The 23,061-nt window shown below is 41.7% G+C and overlaps 1 protein-coding gene across 1 annotated transcript in view; it reads right to left on the bottom strand.

Annotated features, from left to right (window-relative positions):
* The window catches only part of SHC3 (SHC adaptor protein 3), a 198,417-nt gene extending 175,651 nt beyond the window's left edge, over positions 1–22,766 (bottom strand). Inside the window, exon 1 of the mRNA XM_054588065.1 lies at positions 22,311–22,766. Coding sequence (XP_054444040.1) covers positions 22,311–22,766 — 456 coding nt within the window. The remainder of the gene's footprint in view (positions 1–22,310) is intronic.
* Positions 22,767–23,061: the final 295 nt, after the last annotated feature.

The raw sequence follows: 23,061 nt of genomic DNA, 5'->3' as shown, positions 1-23,061 counted from the left end.
TATAAAATTTCTTCTAAAAGTAGCCTTGAATTTATTAAAAGCTACTATCCACACTAAAGGAATAGGCCATACTTAACAGCACTGATTTGACCAATATTGTTAGTATTTTTTCGTTGCAAAGGCCATGGATATAAACTAATCAATGGTTCCAGAGGTCAGAATAGCGCATACATTTGGGAGGGTGTTGACTGGTTGGAGCATGAGAAGCCTGAGACTATGCTTTAATCTTGGTCAAGTGCTTGCTTGGGTATGATGTGTGTGTTTATGCTCAATGAGCTGAATACTTAAATTTGTATGGTCTATTATGTACTCAATAAAAATAATAAAAGATCATTGCTTTTATTTTTAATGCTCATCTTTCTCTCATAAATAATGTGTTCATTGTAGAAAACTTTAGAAAATAAAACATCAAAAAAATGAAATCATTTATAATCAACTCACCAGAATAATCTGGTATTATGATAAATATCTAAAGTCCTATAATATCTCAGCTTCCTTTCACTGGTTTAAAAGGCATCTCTGGCAAACTCTTTATCAATACTCATGAATTTTGACACTGACACTGGAAGCTGTGGCCACATAGACACCATGCACCCCAAACAAGGTCTGTTTCCAACATCCATGCTTCTCCCTCCCAAAAAGTTTCAAATACAATTGTTGGTAATTACCTTGCCACTCACCACCCCCCCATAACAAGCTCATGCTATGCTATTCCTGCTGCAGCCCCAAAACTCATGTACACGTCAGTGGCTCCAAGAATGGCACTGCACCATTATGTGTCCAATAATGGACTCACACAAGTTATGACACAGAGTTGGAACCACGATCTTGTGATATGACAGTACTAGTTCTCAAATAAAGCAAGCTCTTTGACTGAAGATGGAGGTCAGCCTTGACTCTTAGAACGTTGGAGAGATAAGCTCTGGATTCAACAATAGAGCCTCAGATGATGCAGGAGTACAGCTTCAGTAAGAGTTTGCCACCTGCCAGCTACTGTGCCAATTGCCCTACAAATGTTCATTCGCTTCACTCCTCCTGATAACTCTATAAAGACTCTATAAAGCTCTGGTCGCCCCCATTTTAGACAAAGGACTTTACATTCAGGTGCAATTTATACTGCAGGCATCACCTGGGGGAAGGGGAAGATCAAGAGTTAAAGTTGTCCATGTTTCCAGAGAACCTGGGGTAACTGTTATGAAGAGTGAAGTCAGAAATGGGTTTCCAGTGCAGTGGGCACAAAGGAATGTAAGGAGAGTATGCTGCAGCTCTTGTGGGAACAAATGGGTTAGGTAGTACAAGAGATGATGACCCACTTTCAGTTTCCTACTTCCTCTGTCAGATTTTTTCCAACTCCCATACAGGGAAGAAATTAGCCATTTGGTTATATCTGAACCCTATGTATAAGTTTCCTCAGCTAGTGCAATAATTCTCTCTTAACCTTTCATCTCACAGAGATGAAGTTGTATTAATACAAATGCCATATAGGATATCATCAAAAGAGCTAGGATGTCTTTATAAATATTAGCCAGGGGCATGTGTCATCTGCTTCATTCATGACAAGGAAGCTGAGTCAGAGAGAGGAAGTATGAATGGGATTTGGTTAAAAGCAAACCACTGTGCTTCATTTCATCTGAAAAAATCACAGCAATGCAATAGGCCACATCTGCTATTCAAAGTCAAAGAGGGAAGAAATATTCTAAAAATACATATTGGTATTATTACAGATGAAGCCATGTTCTAGCTAAAGTGTGAATAAGGCCAAGCTGACCTGCCCTTATTATTCTAATATGTCACCATCTACACTCTCATCCTCATTCTGACATGAGGCTAGCTGCTTAGTTTTAGGAAATCCATTCTCTCCTCTTCAGCACTGGTTTTCTTCACCCTCTCAAAAAATTAATAAACAAATTATTAGAAAAGATGGAGCTAAGCTGACTTCTCTATGCAGATGAAACCCTCATAGGCTTAATGCTAATACCCAAGTCTCCAGACCTGCCACCTTTTTTCCTACAGACCCACTGGGTTTTGGGCCGCAGTCTAAATGCCAGGCCTCCATTGATTGGTCCAGACTGTATCTGGATGCCTGGCTTTGCATTCCAGTCAGTGCCACAGCTCTTTTGCCCAGGGCCTTCTTCCCTCTCCTTGCTCTTAAGAAGTAGCCATCAGCCATGTCTAGGCTGGAGTGACTGAGAATAGGACCAGGCTGTCTCGAAAGCTTCATGGTTACAGGATCTGTTAAGATCACCCCTGTTTCATTTCTGCTATTGGTGATTTGTATCTTCACTCTTTTTATCTTTGTCAGTCTTGATGGATTTCTCCATCTTAATGATTTTTTTCAAAGAATCTGATTTTGTTTCATTGATTTTTTTTCCAACTGATTTTCTGTATTTCATGTCATTGATTTCTGCTTTTATCTTTGTTATCTCTCCTGTTGCTTGCTTTGGATTTATTTTGTTCTTTTTTAGTGTCTTGACATAAGCACTCAGATTACTAGTTGGAGAACTTTTCTCTTTGCCACTATAAGCATTTTGGGCTATAAATTTCCCTTTCAGCATGGTTCTAGCTGTGTCCCACATACAGGCTGGAAAGTAGGTTTACAGTTGTTCATTTGAAAAATATTACAATAATTAATAAATAACAATACAAGAATAAAGCCTGTGTTTCATGCACTCACAACTGTAAACCTACTTTTGCCCAACCCCATATTATGATATGTTGTAGTTTCATTTTAATTTAATTATATGTACTTTTCAATTCATTCGAAATGTCTCCTCTATCCTGTGGAATATTTATAGGTATGTTGCTTAATTTCCAAGTCTGACTACTTAACTGCCATCTTTCTTTATTGATTCCTAATTTGAATACATTATGGTTAGAGAACACACTGTGTATAATTTTAATTACAATTTTAATTATAATTTAATTTTAAACAACACAGAGATTAGGGGAGCCAACCCTTCAAAGCATTTGAAAATCTACATATACACTTTGACTCCCCAAAAGCTTAATAGTCTACTATTGACCAGAAAGTCTTACCAATTACTTAAGCAGCCGATTACACACACTTTGTATGTTATATGTATTACATACTCTATTCTTACAACAAAGTAAGCTAGAGAAAAGAAAATATTATTAAGAAATTCATAAGGAAGGATTACTTTTACAGTATTTATTGAAAAAAATCCACATATAAGTGGACCCACTCAGCTCAAACCCCTGTTGTTCAAAAATCAGTTGTATTTTAAATTTGGTTAGATTTGTTTTATGGCTCAAATATGGTCTATTTTGTTGACGTTCCCCATGCACTTGCTAAAGAATGTTAATTCTGCTGTGTTTTCACGGACCACTCTAAGCATGTGTACTAGATCTTGTTGGCTGATTATGCTCTCAGTTTTGTATATCCTTGCTGATTTTCTGCATGATATCCTATCAGTTGCCCAGAGTGGACTGTTGATGTCTCCAACTATAATTGTGGCTATATATAAGTATTTCTGAACTTGTTTCTGTTATAAGAATGGGTTCATACTACACATGTTGCTTCATGCTCTTCTCACCCTACAATGCCTTGTAAAAATCTATTACAGTCAACTGTAAAAAGGCTCTAATTTGCTGTTTTAAATGACTGTGTATTACTGCATGGTGTGAATGCACCAGAACTCATCCCACAATTTTATTGTGGGAGTTTCACTTTGTTTGATAGGTAACATTATTCCCAGTAACAATTCCACTGGCCTTCTCAATTGAAATTCTGAGTTTTGATGACAGAGGCTGATGGTTGGAAACTCACAGTAGTGACTGGCCTATAGTAGGCCATGAGGCCATGGGTGATGGAGGCAAGTCTACAATGAGCCTTTTGATAGAAAGAAGTGTGATTCTACAAATCATAACTAACTCTGCTTTGTAGATCATAACAAACAAGCCACAAAGAAAGCCCTATCATCCTTTCTTGGAAAAAAGAGCAGCCGCATTTTAGACAAAGATGAATTTATTTCTCAGTAGTGTAGGCATATGAATTAAGGCCCAAGTTATTTTTAGGACAAGACAAAACCCTAAAAATGGAATATATACGAGCCCAAGCTAAAACTTCAATTCCACCACATTCTTTACATGGGCAGTCTCTTTGCTGCAATTTTACAAACTAGGATGCAAACAGATAAAAGAATCCAGGAGACAGTGAGAGCAAGGCTGTTGACAGTAAGAAGTGCTTAGCTTGGAGAGGAGGAGACTGAGAGAAACACACCTCAGCTCCCTCAAGGCCTGTCACCTGGTAAGGAACAAGATCAGTCCTGCAAATGTCAGCCAGATGGAGTGAGGTTATCAAGTACAATACAAGCGCCAGCACTCGACTGTTTCTTCCACTAAATAGAAGTATTCCTACTCTAAGAGGCTGCAGCGCACATTATTTATTGACCAAGGGCAACTGACAGTGTTTCCCTGTGTCTGTGGCTGGTTTGTGGCAGAAGGTCTTTCCCATCCCCTAGGCTAAGGCCAGGCCCACCTCCAAAGCCATTCTCACTCTGATTCTCTTGCCCTGAACCTTCTCTCCACCTACTCAGATCTGGACAGTTTTCAGGACCCAGAAAATACCCCATTCCTCTGTGAAGACTTTCCTGATAATTGTAGCTCACCATGGATCTCTCACTGGGTTGCTAACACCTTACTGAACATGATTTTAATTTACTTTTTAAAAGAAGCAACTTGCCCTGCTCAATTGGATTGCAAGTTCCTTTTGGAAAATTGCCCTGCACCTTTTTCACAACCTATAATACTTTCCACAATACAAGGCATGTATTTGAGCCCTCAAAAAATACTTGCTGGTATGTTCATTTCCCCATTATTTATCATTAGTCCATGTGCTTTAATTAGAGGTGGGGCATGAGGAAGTATTTAGAAATCAAGTCTTCTGCTTGGAAACGTCCTGGTGAAGTTTGGCTATATAATATTTCAACTTAATAATGTTCACTTGTGGCTCTCCTTGAAGGTTATTCTCTTACTGAAACCTCCTGTGATTACTTTTAAAAATGAAGGGCAGAAAAAAAAAACAGAATTCATGGGTCTACTAATGATGCTCTGATCTATGGAACAGCCTACAAAGACTTTGAATGGGATGTGTCGTGCATCCAGTCACAGAACAACAATGATTATATTGAGAATATGACTATAATAAACGTTTAAAACTACACAGTAATATGCACATAAAAAAGTTAAAAGACAAGAGAATAGGAAAGTATTTGCAACACTCTAAACACAGGTTAATTGCTTTTTGGGGGTTTTTAGAGAAAAACATCCTACAAACATTTAGTTAAGGAATGGATAAAGAATACCAAAAAGTCATTTAAAGCTTTTTAAAAATAATAGAAATAGGCAAGATATATACAAAAACAGGTTTATTCAACAAATAATAAGGTAACAATTAAAATAACACATCATTGTCAGAATCAGATTAATAAGTATTAAAACTATTGATAATATCAAGTATTGGTGACTGTGAAAGGAACTGGATAGTCATAGATTATTTTTCTTCATCTTCTTAAAGCAGTCCCTTTAGCATATTTTGCAGTGCTGGTTTGGTGGAGGTGTATTCTTTTTGCCTTCTTTTGTCTGGGAAACTCCTTCTTTGGCCTTCCATTTTCATTGAGAGCCTTGTTGGGTAGAGCAGTCTTTGCTTTTCATTACTTGGAGTATTTCTTGCTGCTCCCTTCTGACTTGTAGCGTTTCTGTTGAGAAATCAGCTGCTAGCCATATCGGGGCTCTCTTATATGTCACTACCTGTTTCCCTCTTGCTGCCTTTAGGATTCTCTGTTTGTCTTTGATATTTGCCATTTTAATTCTGTTGTGTCTTGGAGTGGGCCTCCTTGGGTTCCCCTTAAATGTGACCCTCTGTGCTTCCTGGACTTGGGTGACTTCTTCTCTCTTCCAATTAGGGAAGTTTTCCGTCATCACTTTTTCAATCAGATTCTCTATTCCCTCCTCCTCTTCTCCTTCTGGTAATCCTTATTATATGGATATTATTATGTTTCAGGTTGCCCTGCAGTTCCCTAAATGTCTCTTTATTCTTTTGAGTCTTTTTTCATTTTCTTGCTCTTCCTGGGACCGTTTTTCTACCTTATCCTCCAGCTCGCTGATTCATTCCTCTGCCTCCTCTAGCCTGCTTTTGATTCCTTCTGCTGCATTCTTCAATTCAGAAATTGTATTCTTCATTTCCTCTTGTCTCCTATTGATAGTTTCTATGTCCTTTTCCATGCTGATACAGTTTGCAGTAAGTTCCTCGTAGTTTCTCTGTAGTTTTTGGTTTTTCTCTCTGAGCTCACTGAGCTTCCTCAGAACTGCTGTTTTGAACTCAACATGTGATAGTTTACTTACCTCTATTTCATTTAGTTCTCATTTAGTGGGGATTCCTCCTTTCCCTTCGACTGCGGGGTGTTTCTTTGTCTTCCCATTATTTGTGAGACTCCTCTTTTTCGCTTCTGCTTCTTAAACTGATCTGTCTTGATTTCCTGACTTTGTGGTGTGACCTTCTGTGGTTGGAAACTGCTGTTTTTACTTTCTGGATCTGCCTAGGATGGTGTCAGATATTGACCCCGTGTGACCTTAGGCAGTCTGTTGGAGACTTCCAGGAATCTACTGTCTGTGACTGTCTTCTTCAGCTGTTAATCTAGTCACACTGAACTCAGCAGTCAGGCTTTAGAGACATCACAGGGTGGGGCAGAGTCCCTCCTGGGGTTGGGGCAATTGTGTCCTCTCACACTCCTGCCACTCAGGGGCGTGATCTGCCTTAGCAAGACAAGACGGCTGCTGTTGCATGGGGAATGAGTCAGCCACGGGATCCTGCTGGCTATTCTCTGTTCTTTCCCCCCAAAGCCGCCTTCTCCATTCTCTCTTCAGGCGTCTCTAGCCCACTCTGCCCCCGCCTTTGCCGAAGCCCAGGTAAGTGGCTAGAAATAAAAATTTGTGTGTTGGCCTTTTAAATGGCTCTTTGCATCTCCAGCCGCCCGTCTCTTGCAGAGAACAACCCCACCGCTTTTCTTTTTGGGCTCTGGTGCTGTAGGCTGGAGATCCCTGCTTATTACGATTTAGACCCTGCTCATCTCAGGGGGGATCCAACGGGCCATTTCAATATCCTTCTGGTGCTGCCACCTGCTGGTGCCCTGCCTGCCTTCTTGAGTCAGTACAGCAGACTCACCTCACCTTACCAGTGAGGTTGTGCTAAAGCTGATTCTTCTGTCTGTCTGAGGTTATAAGGCTCCTCTCTTGCTACTGCTCAGTTGTTTGTTACAGGTGATTTCTCCACAATTTAGTTGTAATTCTAGATTGGTTCTGGGAAGAGGTCAGTGTGACTTCCACTCACTTCTCTGCCATATTGATTCCAAAATTTATTCTTAATTGGTGTTTTTATAGACACTTGCTTCAGTGTCTATAAAAATGTCTTAGATCTTCTTTTTCTTAGCACTATATTCCTTTGCTAAGTGTAAGCAGGGGTCACACTAAATATACATCAGCAAAGTTATTTCAATAATAGCCATGATCTATTATTATGGTGATATTGTGTTTCATTTTAATTCTCGATTAAAGAGTTATTCCTTGTTATGAAATAGAAATTTGAGTTGATGTTTTTTCTTAAAATTATTGAAAATACTCATAATATGGATGGCTGACATGTAAATATTGCCCAATGGGTTTGAAAAATAGTTACGACATTATTTTGTGATTAAAAGACAGAATTATTAATTTGATCTGCAAAGTGCCAAGATCACACACACAGCTGTAATGTCCCTGCATTCAACTTGGTGGTCCCTGGAAGTGCTGTGAGCAGGTATGGCGAGCTATGTGATTTCTCCTTCAGAGATGATGATGACACTGGGCTCTGGGGGACCCCTCTGACTGGGGATGGGGATGTGAGCCTCCTCAGATGGCATTTTTTTCATATCTCACTGGCCTCTGTCTTACATCAGCCTCTGCTCTTGCCCAGTGCAGCGGGCGGTAGCTGAATGCATCAGTGGAGTCTTTGGCCCTAGGATTCTGGGCTCAGCCTGGCTTTACTGCTGCTGCACAGCTCATTGGTCTGGCAAGTTTCACCACCCTCCAGCAGTGTCCAGGGATTCTAGCCACGATTCCAGGCTCCTGCAGGAAGCTACAGACTCCTAGAAGCCACCTAGAAGTCAAAAGGCGAGGGGAAAGCTGAGGAGCAGAGCAAAGCCTCACCTTTCATTGGGTCCCTGATGCCCTTGGCAGTATTGGAATATCTTAAAGTCAAGGCTTTCTGAGAAAAATGTTCAGAGCTCATTGTTATTGTGCTGCTCACTTTAGATTTGGAGCCATCTTGGAGTGTCATCTAAATGTCTATTTCCTAACGTGAAGGCCCCTCAAAGAAGCCATAAGTGAAGAAAGCCTCACTCTGTCTGTTGAATAGGCAGAAAAGGAAACAAAGATTTCGTTCACTTTATCTTATTAAATTCAATTCAATCTAATTGTTTGGCAGTCTAGATTACAGATGATGTGTTTAATACTATTGCTTTTTGTTTTGCAAATATTAAACATTGCTAATGCCACTTGCCCAAAAAGGGACTTTTAAAAAAATGTGAAAATCACAACACAGTTCTCATTCTGTTGAGAAAGAACTGGTCCTTAACCTGGTGTTCAGCAGAGATACCACATAACCCAGGCCCCTGATATTTTCCCCCAAAGAGGGAGTAACAGATGTTTTCACCTCTTGGGCTAAAGCAACAAAAGTGTGACTGTTTTTAATGTTTTGTGCATGTGTGTGTTTGGAAGAGCCAACACCCCTCAATGACAGGTCACTCCTCCTGGAGACGGACACAGTGCATGCACACTTTGGGACTGTGGGCCATGCCATGTTGAATCCTGAAGAGACTTTACCTACTAGAGCTTGGCATGTACCCCCTAATTTCCTTTTCTTCTGGTCTCAGTTTGGACCCTCTGAGCTTCCCCAGTCTGTGACTCCCTACAACCTGCTCAGCAGGAGAGGCGCCTGCCCCCAGGTGTCCTGAGGGGAGGGTGTGTGAGTGAACAGGCATTTGTCTCCAACACAGACTTATTTCTATGAGGTGGGAATGGTGAGAGGAACAGCCTTGGGATGCTGGAACCCAAGATAGATGGGAATCACTCCCCCAGTTCTAACCCCAGACACTGTCTAACTTTTCTTGCTTTGCAGTCCCGAAGTTTTGCTATGTACTAAAGAACTCACCTGGTTCTTCAGTAAACCTTCCTTTATAAAATGTAAACATTTGTCATGGAGATTTTAACACCCCCTTCTACACCCCTGCCTCCTCAAATCATGCAGGGCTCAGTGGGGCCTCCCGCTTCAGTGCTCAGGCAGAACTCAACTTTTTGATGAATAGGTTGCAGGTTTGGCTTCATAGTGGTTCTGAATATGGCAGAGCACATGCAGTGTCCTCTGTGCTCAAACATCCCTGCTTTCAACTCGGTGGTCCCCAGCAGTGCTGTGAGGAGGTGGGGTAACCTCTGTGCTTTCTCTGTCAGAGATGATGACACTGTCCTCCAGGAGACACCTCTGATGGCAGCCCCAGCTGATGGGGATGGGAGCCTCCTCTGTTCAGTCTCCACGAAACCACTCTACCTCCCTGCCCAGATGGGGCCTCCTCTAGCAACAAGATGATTCTTTTAGAAGTAGATGTTCTCCCAAATTGTTTTTAACATTAGCCTATTAGTCCAGGTTCTTCAGATAAACAGGGCCAAGAGAATGTACCTCTTTATAGGAAGAGACTTACAAGGGATTTGCTCCCATGATTATGGAGGCTGATAGGCCCCAGGCTCTGCAGAGTGAGCCTGCAAGCTAGAGACCCAGTAGGAGCCCATACTGAGTCTGAAGGCAGGGAAAAGCTGTTATCCCACCATCAGGCAGGAGGAATTCTCTTACTTGAGGGAGGGTCAGTCTTTTTGTTTTATTAAGGTCTTCAGCTGATTGGATTAGGGTCCCCTAAATTGGGGAGGGCAATCTGCTTTACTCAATCTATTGATTTAGCTCATCCAAAACATCCTTACAGAAATATGCAGAATCATGTTTGTCAAATATATGGGTACCTTGTGACCCAGCCAAGTTGATACATAAAATAAACCTTAGCAAGTATATACACAAATTTTTGAAGTCTTATCTAGAGTGACCACTAGTTGACTCCAAACACTTATGAAAATTCAGAATCCTTGGGATAATGGAGATAAATGATAAGTTAATAAATAACTGGCCTGCTCTGGCTGGTGTGGCTGAGTGGACTGAGTGTCAGTCTGCGAACAAAAGAGTTGCTGGTTCGATTTCCAGCCCAGGGCACATGCCTGGGTTGCGGGGCAGGTCCCCAGCAGGGGACATGTGAGAGGCAACCACACATTGATGTTTCTCTCCCTCTCTTTCTCTTTCTCTCCTCCTCTCTAAAAATAAATAAATACCTAAAAAAAAAAAAAAGAAAATAAAAAGAAAAAAAAAAAAGAAAGAACTGGCCTGAAAGAGTCTCAGATTGTCTTATCATTCCTGTGGGTGCCAAATGGAGACAAAATTAAAATTCCTCAAACATTTGTGTAGGATTTACTTTGAGTGGATTTTAAACTAGGGGCCCAGGGTATGAGACAGATGAACTATGGCCCCTGCTCACAAGGAGAGCTGAGAAACTGGTCTTTATGGGACTGGTGGCAAGGGTTTGTGGCTGCGGAGCACACTTGCTCAGAGTAGACATTCCTGTGCCTCTAGGAATGCGGGTGTCACACCTAATATTATCACTGAGGTAGAAGCAAGGTTACTGGTTGGAAATTTAGCCATTGTATGTGTTTATGATATAGAATCTTCACCAGGGACAGAAGTTTGAGGAGGGAAAACAGATGTTTCTAGATTAGGGTGTGCCACCACTGCAAGGGAACAGCCATGAATCTTTTTTCTAATTTGTAAATAATAATAACTTTATAGATGCAGTTTTCTTAGTTTAAGATCGCTCCCATGGATTTGTTTTGAAAAGAGCTTTGATGTGTGCTTCTATTTGTCAACCTTGAGCAAATTAGAGAAAAAGAGCAAGTAAATATTGCCAGAACATGGAAGTAGCCTGGGCTGGGCTCCTTTCTGGAAGTCAGGCTTTGAGTGGAAGATCTGTGTTCAGGTTGGCAAGTGGGTCTGGGCCCTGAGCCAGAGGAGGTGCTGTTGAACACTTGAGCTTATCCTGAGCTTACATGTTGAGAAGCTTCTATCTTTTGTCCTTGTCCATGTAACTGCTGGAAGCTAGGGTGCTGTCTAGGAATGTTGGTTCTCACATGTGATTGTCAACTTTGGTTTCCTTTGCTAGTTCTTCCTACCTAATCCTTTTAGGACATGTTCAGACCATCCTTCTGGTTTGAGACACTGCGCTTTAAAGGACTGTTATTTGCGAGACTGCTGTGTCAGCACAATCTAAAGAACTGAGCTGTGTGATTTTTTCCACTGAAAGTAGCAACTCCTGGGATCTATAATAACCTTGTTGCCAGAGTCTGATTAATTCACACACAATGAGAAAATAAAATTCATAAAATGATGGTTCAGATGGAAGGTTCTGATGTTCCAGTGCTGTCCACAAGCTCCTGTACCATTGTCCCTGCTCTCACTCCTGTCTATTCACCAACTTGGTTAAGACCCCCAGGGCTGGGGTATGCTGGCAAATGATTTATACCTGGCTCTCTGGACAAAAACATCATGATTTGTAGTTTTTGTCAGTTATGTGGTATAAATAACTATTACCCACTGCTTCTTGGGGTGGGGTGGGAGGAGGAAGAATGTGCAGTAACTCAGCTTTGCAGAGTCTTAACTTCCTGTCCGTACAACACATTGTACCCATTGTTGGCCCCTTAAGTGAAGCATGTCTCAAAGTGAATTCACGACTTCCCACCTGCCTTCTGTTCCTTAGTTAATGTCACTGTTCATCCACTTACCAAATTCAAGACTGTAGAGCCATCCTGGAGAGTATCTCCTTTCCCTAAACCCATTACATCTGTTCAATCACTAAACTCTCATTTTTAATCAACAGAGTTTCAAATCTTTCTTCTTTTCCTTTTGTTTTGTTCTGATTTATGCTTTCATCATTTCTTGCTGTGATTACTATAGTAAACTAACTGGTCTTCAGGTGATTGCTTTGGAAGAGACTCTTCTTTTTAAATTTGATAAAAAGTATTATATAGTTTTACTGAAATGTCTCAAAGTTTCCCCTCAACTCCCCTCCCAATATGCCTGATTTTCTTCCTCTTAGAGACAATCATCCTCAACTGCTTGCTATTTATACTTCAGATGCACACATACACACACACTTTTTCTTTTTCTTCCTTTCTTTTATAGTTTTTCCTTTTTCCGTTACACAAGCAAATAATTGTACATATGGTATATTGCCCTGTGATTTGCCTTTTTCACTTAGTATGCCTTGGAAGTCTTTCAGATTGGTACCTATAATTCTGCTGCATTCCTTTCAGCATTTGCTTAATATTTGAATTATGGATGTGCTAATAGTTATTCAAACAGTTTCTTATTGTTAGACATGTAGATAGTTTCCAATTTCTCACAGTTAATAAAATAATGAACATTCTTCTACATGAATCTTTCCACTTGGACAAATATTTTTGCCTTTTTTAATGGCTTTGGCGGGACCTAGAGTACAATGATAATTCGTGTGTGTGTGTGTATATATATATATATATATATATATATATATATATATATATATATATAAAATTGATTATGCTATTACAGATGTCTCATTTTTTTTTCTTCCCTTTATTCCCATCCATCCTCTACTTTCTGCAGGCATATGTACATATAAGCTCTTTGGCTTCTCCATTTTCTATACTATTCTTAACCTCCCCCTGCCTATTTTGTACCTACTATTTTATGCTGCTTATTCCTTGTATTTTTACCCTGTTCTTCTTCCTCTCCCCTTTGTTTTACTGTCCATAGTTTTGATCTTCTTTTTCTAAGGTAATCACTTTAAAATTTCATATAATAAGGGCTTGGTGTTGATGAACTCCATTAACTTTACCTTATCTAGGAAGCACTTTATCTACCCTTCCATTCTAAATGATCTCTTTGCTGGATAGAGTAATCTGGGATGTAGGTCCTTGCTTTCCATGACTTTGAATACTTCTTGCCAGTCCTTCTGGCCTGCAAGGTATCCCTTGAGAAATCAGCTGATAGTCTTATAGGCACTGCTTTGTAGGTAATTGTCTCCTTTTCCCTTGCTGCTTTTAAGATTCTCTCCTCATCTTTAATCCTGGGTAATATAATTATGATGTGACTTGGTGTGTGCTTCCTTGGGTCCAATGACTTTGGAACTCTCTGAGCTTCCTGGATCTCCTGGAAGTCTCTTTCCTTGGCCAGACTGGGGACATTTTCCCTGATTATTTTTTTCAAATAAGTTTTCAATTTCTTGCTCTTCCTCTTCTCCTTCTGGCATCCCTATGATTCAGATGTTGGAATGTTTCAAGTTGTCCCAGAGGATCCTCAGCCTTTCCTCATTTTTTTGAATTCTTGTTTCTTCATTCTGTTCTGGTTGAATGTTAATCTCTTCCTTCTGTTCCCAATCATTGATCTGAGTCCCAGTTTCTTTCCCTTTACTGTTGGTTTTGTGTATATTTTTCTTTGTTTCACTTTGCATAGCCTTCACTTTTTCCTCCATTTTGCAACCATACTCAACCAATTCAGTGAGCATCCAGATTACCAGTGTTTTGAATTGTGCATCTGAGAGGTTGGCTATCTGTTCATCACTTAGCTCTGTTTTTGGAGCTTTGATCTGTTCTTCCATTTGGGCCATATTTCTTTGTCTCAGTGCACCTGTTACATTGGGAGGGGCAGAGCCTGAGGTCTTTGCCAGGGCAGGGCAACACAGGTTGCTGAGTTGTGATGTTGTATGTAGGGGAGGGGTCCGAGAGGAAACAGTGCTGCTTGCTCAGCTCTCAGCAGGCTTTCAGTTCCTTCCTTTGCTACCCACAAGCAAATTGGGACCATCTTGTGCTGATTCCCAGGTGGGCAGGTTTGTGTACATTCTAGGACCTCATTGGTCTCTCCAACGGACCTTCCTGTGAGGCTGGGAGTTTCTTCTGCTGCCATAACCCTTACAGGTTTTTACCTCCAGAGGTTTTGAGGCTTTCTTTTCCTGCACTGGAACCCTGGGTTGTGCAGTCTGTCTTGTTCCCTAGTTGTTCCTCTAGTTTATCTGCACACAAATGTGAGACTGTCCAGTCTGCCAGCCACTGCTTTGCTGCACATCTTCTCTGCCCCAGCTGTCCATCTCCACCTCTCCTACTAGTCTGGATGAATGTTTCTTCTGTAGCTCCTTGGTTGTTGGACTTCCATACAGTTCGATTTTCTGGCATTTCTGGTTATTTTTTGTGATTTAAATTTGTTGTGGTGCAAGGAGGCAAAGTGTATCTACCTATGCCTCCATCTTGGTCCGAAGTCCTACAATCATAATTCTGTTGGTGAAGGTCACTTTCTCACTTCAGGCTACAGAATGAGGCCTTCTATACTCAATCATTGAGGAGGACAATCGTACAATCCTAGTTTTCCAATTAAAAAAAATCTGGAATTGTCGGTGAATTTTTTCCAAGGTTTTCTCAGCATCTAGTGAAATGAATATTTTTCACCCTTTTTCTGTTAATGTGATACATGTCTCATCTTTCTAATTAAACGTTCTCTGTTGCTTGATTCACTTTGGGAATTCAGACTAAATTCCTCATTATAAACCATTGTCATGGTTTGCTCTTCATCTATTGTCCCTCAGTCCCAACACTCCAAAGCATGAAACAACTTGTTTTCCCACAAACCAGTTGCCCCTCTGGCCTTAGCTCAAATCTCCCCCTCTAGGCCCCTCTCTCCACCCCACTTCACCCAGAATAAAAATCTGTCAGCTCTCAAGACTAGAAGCTGTTCTCTTCTATCTCTGTCATGAGGGCAGAGTTAGTGGTCACTGCTTAGACTCTCAATGGCTCTGTGGATTCTCCTTTCATCACTTCAATTCACACTAAGAGGGAACCTACAAGATGCCCATGACTGGGCCCATAAGAATCAAGAAGAGTTTAGCAGTCCTTCTTTTCAAAGAAATAATTCCTTAGAGGGGATTACGTGTGTGTGATGTAAGTCCATGAACTGTGGGAAATGTGGTCAGCCCTCCATAGCAAGACTTACCTGAGGGGAAAGCCTGTAACAAACAGTTAAGATGAAAAGTGGGGACAGAGGAACCATGATGGCGGAGAAGTGAGTGGAAGTCACACTGACCTCTTCCCAGAACCAATCTAGAATTACAACTAAATTGTGGAGAAATCACCTGTAACAAACAACTGAGCAGTAGCAAGAGAGGAGCCTTATAACCTCAGACAGACAGAAGAATCAGCTTTAGCACAACCTCACTGGTAAGGTGAGGTGAGTCTGCTGTACTGACTCAAGAAGGCAGGCAGGGCACCAGCAGGTGGCAGCACCAGAAGGATATTGAAATGGCCCGTTGGATCCCCCTGAGATGAGCAGGGTCTAAATCGTAATAAGCAGGGATCTCCAGCCTACAGCACCAGAGCCCAAAAAGAAAAGCGGTGGGGTTGTTCTCTGCAAGAGATGGGCGGCTGGAGATGCAAAGAGCCATTTAAAAGGCCAACACACAAATTTTTATTTCTAGCCACTTACCTGGGCTTCGGCAAAGGCGGGGGCAGAGTGGGCTAGAGACGCCTGAAGAGAGAATGGAGAAGGCGGCTTTGGGGGAAAGAACAGAGAATAGCCAGCAGGATCCCGTGGCTGACTCATTCCCCATGCAACAGCAGCCGTCTTGTCTTGCTAAGGCAGATCACGCCCCTGAGTGGCAGGAGTGTGAGAGGACACAATTGCCCCAACCCCAGGAGGGACTCTGCCCCACCCTGTGATGTCTCTAAAGCCTGACTGCTGAGTTCAGTGTGACTAGATTAACAGCTGAAGAAGACAGTCACAGACAGTAGATTCCTGGAAGTCTCCAACAGACTGCCTAAGGTCACACGGGGTCAATATCTGACACCATCCTAGGCAGATCCAGAAAGTAAAAACAGCAGTTTCCAACCACAGAAGGTCACACCACAAAGTCAGGAAATCAAGACAGATCAGTTTAAGAAGCAGAAGCGAAAAAGAGGAGTCTCACAAATAATGGGAAGACAAAGAAACACCCCGCAGTCGAAGGGAAAGGAGGAATCCCCACTAAATGAGAACTAAATGAAATAGAGGTAAGTAAACTATCACATGTTGAGTTCAAAACAGCAGTTCTGAGGAAGCTCAGTGAGCTCAGAGAGAAAAACCAAAAACTACAGAGAAACTACGAGGAACTTACTGCAAACTGTATCAGCATGGAAAAGGACATAGAAACTATCAATAGGAGACAAGAGGAAATGAAGAATACAATTTCTGAATTGAAGAATGCAGCAGAAGGAATCAAAAGCAGGCTAGAGGAGGCAGAGGAATGAATCAGCGAGCTGGAGGATAAGGTAGAAAAACGGTCCCAGGAAGAGCAAGAAAATGAAAAAAGACTCAAAAGAATAAAGAGACATTTAGGGAACTGCAGGGCAACCTGAAACATAATAATATCCATATAATAAGGATTACCAGAAGGAGAAGAGGAGGAGGGAATAGAGAATCTGATTGAAAAAGTGATGACGGAAAACTTCCCTAATTGGAAGAGAGAAGAAGTCACCCAAGTCCAGGAAGCACAGAGGGTCACATTTAAGGGGAACCCAAGGAGGCCCACTCCAAGACACAACAGAATTAAAATGGCAAATATCAAAGACAAACAGAGAATCCTAAAGGCAGCAAGAGGGAACAGGTAGTGACATATAAGAGAGCCCCGATATGGCTAGCAGCTGATTTCTCAACAGAAACGCTACAAGTCAGAAGGGAGCAGCAAGAAATACTCCAAGTAATGAAAAGCAAAGACTGCTCTACCCAACAAGGCTCTCAATGAAAATGGAAGGCCAAAGAAGGAGTTTCCCAGACAAAAGAAGGCAAAAAGAATACACCTCCACCAAACCAGCACTGCAAAATATGCTAAAGGGACTGCTTTAAGAAGATGAAGAAAAATAATCTATGACTATCCAGTTCCTTTCACAGTCACCAATACTTGATATTATCAATAGTTTTAATACTTATTAATCTGATTCTGACAATGATGTGTTATTTTAATTGTTACCTTATTATTTGTTGAATAAACCTGTTTTTGTATATATCTTGCCTATTTCTATTATTTTTAAAAAGCTTTAAATGACTTTTTGGTATTCTTTATCCATTCCTTGACTAAATGTTTGTAGAATTTTTTCCCCTAAAAAAAACTATTAATCCTTTTTAGATGTTTTGTAAATACTTTCCTATTCTCTCACTTGTCCTTTAACTTTTTTATATGTTTATTACTGTATAGTCTTACCTGTTTAAGGTAGTCATATTGTCAATAATTTACTTTATAGCTTCTGCATTTGAATATTTTCCTTCAGGGTAAGAAAAATATTATTTGGTATTTTCTCCTGAAACTCCTTAGGTTTTCAATATTGATTTTTAACTCATTTGAGTATTGTTTGTATAATGTGTGAAATAGGGCTCTATATTTGTTTTATTTCAAGGAATATTGGTCCATGCACCTTATTTGTTGAATGAGCCTTATTTTCCCCATTGATTTGAAATATCAATTTAATCATATATTACACTATTAGACAGATATATACATTTGTTTTCAGAATGCTCATTTTATTTCATTGATCTACGTGATTATTTCTGTGCTGGTGTCTTGTTTTAGTTGCTGAGACTTGATAATGGATTTAAATTTTTTAATATTTTATCATGAATCTTGACATTTAAATAAGTAAATAAATAAGTAATATCAATCTGCATTAAAAAAAAAAGAAAGAAGGAAGGAACTCCTACTTTTTGTGACAACATGGATGGAACTGGAGAATATTATGCTAAGTGAAATAAGCCAGTCAGTGAAAGACAATACCAAATGATCTCACCTATAAGTGGAATCTAGTCAACAAAATAAACTAATGAACAAAATAAACCACAGGCAGGGAAACAAGGAACAGGTTGAAAGTGTCCAAAGGGGATGGGGAAGAAAGACAAGGGTGGAAAGAATGGGAAGGGACTAGACAAAGAACATGTATGAATGACCCATGGACATGGACAACAGAGTGGGAATTGACTATGGGTGAGGGGGTCCGGGTGGGATGAGTAGAGGAGGGCAACGATGGAAAAATTAAGACAACTGTAATAGAATAAATATGGTTTAAAAATAAAAAATTTTTTAAAAAGAATAAATTTTAACCCTGGCTGGTGTGGCTTAGTGGATTGAGTGCCAGACTGTGAACCAAAGTGTCACCAGTTTGATTCCCAGTCAAAGCACATGCCTTGGTTATAGGGTCAGGTCTCCAGGGACATGCAAGAGGCAACCACACTTTGATGTTTCTCTTCCTCTCTTTCTCCCTCCCTTCCCCTCTCTAAAAATAAATAATAAAATCTTTTTAAAAAATGAATAAATTTTAGAATAGTACAGTTTATAAAGACCATTTATAAAGAATAAGACATTTATAAATAAATGAATAATTTATACCACCCTAAATATCAGATTCACAAATGAAGAAAACAAAATAATTTTTAAAGACTTCTTATAAAACCAAGGCTTCTGTTTCAAAATAAAAACAACTGAGCACACCAGGAAATAATTCAGCAGTTCTTTCATCGTGAATCTGAGGGTGCAGTCACCAGTGGTTCTTACCGGCATAAGCGACAGTCTTGTTACATGCTGATGGTGCACTGTGAGCACCAGAAGGCACTGCTTTTCACTCTCAGTTCCAGACCCCTGCTGTGGGCACTCAGGTCAGTCCTAAGTGTGGTCACTTCTTATCCTGTTTTGAGTCTGCGATGTAAGGAGGAACCCTTCTCTAGGGGACCTCCCGAATTAATGGCTTACCCACATGGAGCCCACACTGTTGCTTCCCATCAGACAGGGTCAAGGCTAAACCTCAAGCCATGCCAGTCTTCAAACAGCTCTTTTCCTTTGCCTGTGGCCATCCTTATGAACTGACACTCCTCAACTGTTCATGTCTATCTCTCCTTCCTAAACTTCTTGCTCTGTGGACCCGTGGATGTGAATGTGTGGTGTGTACATGGTGTGTGGTGTGTGTGCAGGGTGGTGGGGGAGGGGATGAACCTGAACATTGCCTTTGAAACCTGCCAAAGACCACACAGAAAAAACAAACTGCGCACCAGAAATCTGTATAATTTTGTTAACCAGTGTCACCTCCATAAATTCAGTAAAAAGGAAAAAACAAGAAATAAAGAAACCTGCCAAAAACCAGCAGCAACCCCCATGGGCACTTGCAGTCCTAGCCAGCTTGGATTCTCAGGCAATAGAGTTTGAAGGTGGGCAGCAACATGATCAATACTTTGCATTTCTATCAGCCTTTCAGTTCCAAATTTAAAATAGTTCCAAAATGTAATTGTCATTAAAATATTCATTGTTCTTTGTCACTGGTTTTCCTTTTATGTCTATTAAGAACCATATTTTCTTGTTCTTTCCCTTCCATATCACCGAATGAAAAAGCCGGGTGTCAGGTGCGGTGAGGGGATACAAAGGTGTTACAAAGTGGCCCTCAAACATCAGTACAAACCTAGAGGTTGTGTAGTCCAACCTTCCTCATATGCATAACCTAACACTGTCATCAGCCACAGATTCAAGTAATAGCATGAAAGACAACAAACATCCTCTGAGCTTTGAATTCTGCTCAGGAACTGCATCCATTTTAAAATTGTATATCCCTCATTAATTTAAATTACAACCTTCTGTTCAAATAGCCTGATGTTTCTAAAAGATCAAAACCCACCAGACTTCCATATTTTACAGTTTCCATTTTCATGTAATTAAATTGAGTTGAAATGTTTTTGAATAACAAGTCTGTTTAATACCCTAATATTGTCTGTAGGCAGGAATTTCTAAGAGTAGTGAAATCTATGCTTACAAAGCACATGCATTTTCCAGGAAAGTGAAAACAATTTGGTTGTTTTCCTTAATTTAAAAATAAATTTAAATCAAAGAGAATAATAATAATAAGCTCTTTCCCAAACCCTAAGCATTTAGATTTTACAACTGATGTACAGTGATATTTAAAAAAGGTCCCTTACCAATAAAATGATTTACATATCAGCAAAAGGACCAAATTAAGACTTTTTTTCAGTTTTGTGATTATTCAAGAAAATATGTTCATGATTTAAACTCAACATGGGCAATGCGTAAATGTACACCAGCAGAAAGCCGCATGATCATGTAAATCAAACATGTGCATGAGAAATTGTTCTTTAGCATCTAGTCTTTGCTGTGTAATTTCAAACTTCTCCAGGGCAACCTGAGCTTATGACCACTGTTCCACTCCCTGTTCACCTCTGAGGATGGACCAGGCACCGGAACAGGGCACTATCTAGCCATGCTATGCACCCCAAGTCACTGCAACCCTTTAGCTGAGTCATGACAAAATGACCCTAAGCCGCAGAAGGCTCTAAGCAGACCCAGCTCTTCAACAATTTGAGTAGCTGCTGCTGGCACGTCACAACCTGACTCCAACAGAATGGACCAGCAGGGCAGATTTGTTTTAGTGGTTCATCATTACTCAGCCACAGCTGACCTTTAGAACTGGATGTCTGCTTCTGTTCTTCATAAAGCAAGGGCAAAGCACAAAGTGAATGATGTTTTTTAAAAAAAAGAAAACTTTAAAGGGAAAAGTTTAAGAATTTTCCCTTCAGTTGAAAACTACCCTCTTCATTCAATGTGCCAGGTATTGAAAGCTTTACCAAGGTCGATTTGTCTACTTTAAATGTAGTCTCTGGGTTTTTTGTTTTGTTTTGTTTTTGTTGTGTTTGTTTGTTTGTTTGTTTGTTTTGAGATAGCAATTATACTAACACACTAGAAGTGCTGTATTCTGGTGTCAATACTTAATCAAAGTTGTCAAAGGTTTTTGTTTAGTTGTGGTTTTTTTCTTTTTGTTTTTGGCTCCTGGTTATATATTTTAAAGAAGAAATACAAGAACATTCATTCTCTTTTATAACAAGTTCAACCAGATGTGCCTATTTTTAATCAAGTTTCAAGCTAAAATGAAGATAAATTAAAAAGCAGACTTTGAGCCCCATTCTTAAGACTGATGATCACATTCTTTTGTTTGTACTTTTTAGATAGTTAAAGACAATCCACAAAAACTGTTTCTTTTAATATCTTGGTTCCAAAATTACCAAGATACAACATTTTACCTGGGGACATGATCTGCTTGAATGTTTAAACTGGATCTAAAACCAGTATGTACGGACCAGGTGTCCTGAAGTTTTCTCAATTGACAATAGATTTGTCTCATTTCTTTTTAAATAAAAAGTCATGCCTTGGGGTGACCAGACTGAAATAATACATGTCTACCCCACAGGCCTGGTCTGGAGATCTGCCCTGTTGTAGGTCAGGGCTGTGATAGCCTCCTGATTTCTGAAGGCAGGATAGAAGAGTGGGACAGGGCACTTAGTGGTGCTCGGTACTTGAGTAACAAATTCCTGAAAATATTGCAAATTATTTGCATAAGGAAGGGATTTTATAGATCACATCAGGCAGGATTTTATCATTCTTTAAGCTAGAGGAAAAATCTCCTTTCCAGACTGTGACTCCAGATGCCACCAGCTCAGCCCCCTTCATTTGTTTAACTGGAAGACCAGGAGTGGAGGGCCTGTCCCAAATTCTCCTCCTGCTGCAGTAAACCAAAATCTTTAGATGTGGAATGAAAGGCAGACACCAAAGAAAACCTTGCTTGCTAAGAAAGGACAGCCTATCTTACATAAAGCAAGGCAACATTTGGCCTGCACTGACCAGGAGCTGGAAATTCTTGCTACGGGAAAACGAAACCACCCAACCTGCTGTTTGGGGCAAACACAGAAGTGGTGGCACCACCTGCATTTTGCATCCCAGGGGCTGCCCAGTTCTTCCGGAGGGTGTTCACTGTTTGCTAGGAAGGCCCGACATACATTAGCCAGGTGTAGGGGTCCATGTCAGAGAGGCACTGGCCAAACACATGGCAAAGCGAGGCGGCGAAGACATGCCAAAGAAGTGGGGCCAAAGGAAACCAGGACAGAGGGAGGTCACCGTTTTTAAACCTTCTCCCAACGGATTCGCGAAGGTCATGTTCGTGGTGCCCTGTTCGCGCTGCCAGGCGAGGTGGCTGCAAAGGGGTGCGTATCTCCTGGCCTGCAAGGCGACCCACCCGTAGTGGACAAGCCTGCACCCAAGCTTCCCCACCCGGCGGCCTGCGCCCGCACCCACCTTGACGACGTAGGTGACTCCGGCCCCCAGCACCTGGTCGCTGGCGGGGCCTGCGCGGGGTGGCTGCTCGTCACCGGGCCGGCTCTTCCTGGCTGCGCGCATGGCAGGGGCGCGGGGGCCGGGGAGCGCGCTGCCGTCCCGGGTGGTCAGGCTAGGAGCGCTGCAGCTGCCCGAGAGCCGCGCGCCTGCCCGCTCCCTGGCCGCAGACAGGCCGCGAAGACCCGAGCTGGAGAGTTTCAGGTGGGACACCTTGTGAAGCAGGTGACCCAGGCTGCCCGAGCCATCGTCGGGCGCCCTGCGCAGCGCGTCTCCGGACACCAGGTAGGGGGCCGCCGCCGGGGCTGCGCGCGCCGCCGAGACCTTGCCGCCGCCGCTCACCGACAGGTTGTGCAGAAGGTCATCGACCGATGTCACCGAGTCATTCCTGAAGCGGTTGTACTTGGTGCGTGGAAGCATGCCCCTCCGTGGGCTCGCTGCATCCGCCCGAGCGCTGCAGGTGCGGGCGCGGGCGCGGGATGCCGCGCATAGCAGGCGAGCCGCGGTCCCCGGGGCAGACTCAGCGGCCCGGACGGCGACCGGGTTGAGCGAGCGGGCGGGGGCGCCGGCCTCCCACCGCTAACAACGCGAACCGCCGCGGCGGCGCAGCCCGAGCCCCGGACGCTGCTGCTGAGGGCGGCACGCTCGCTTTGCAAAAGTCATAGTTTCCTCTGATGAGCGCCCAGCTGCTGCTTGGGGCTGCTCACAGCAAAAG

Source organism: Pteronotus mesoamericanus, unplaced genomic scaffold, assembly GCF_021234165.1.
Source record: "Pteronotus mesoamericanus isolate MK-2021 breed Mesoamerican mustached bat unplaced genomic scaffold, CSHL_Meso_final scaffold_125, whole genome shotgun sequence".
Lineage (NCBI taxonomy): Eukaryota > Metazoa > Chordata > Mammalia > Chiroptera > Mormoopidae > Pteronotus > Pteronotus mesoamericanus.
The sequence above is the reverse complement of the archived record's forward strand: the minus strand, read 5'-3'. Positions and strand labels throughout refer to the sequence as shown.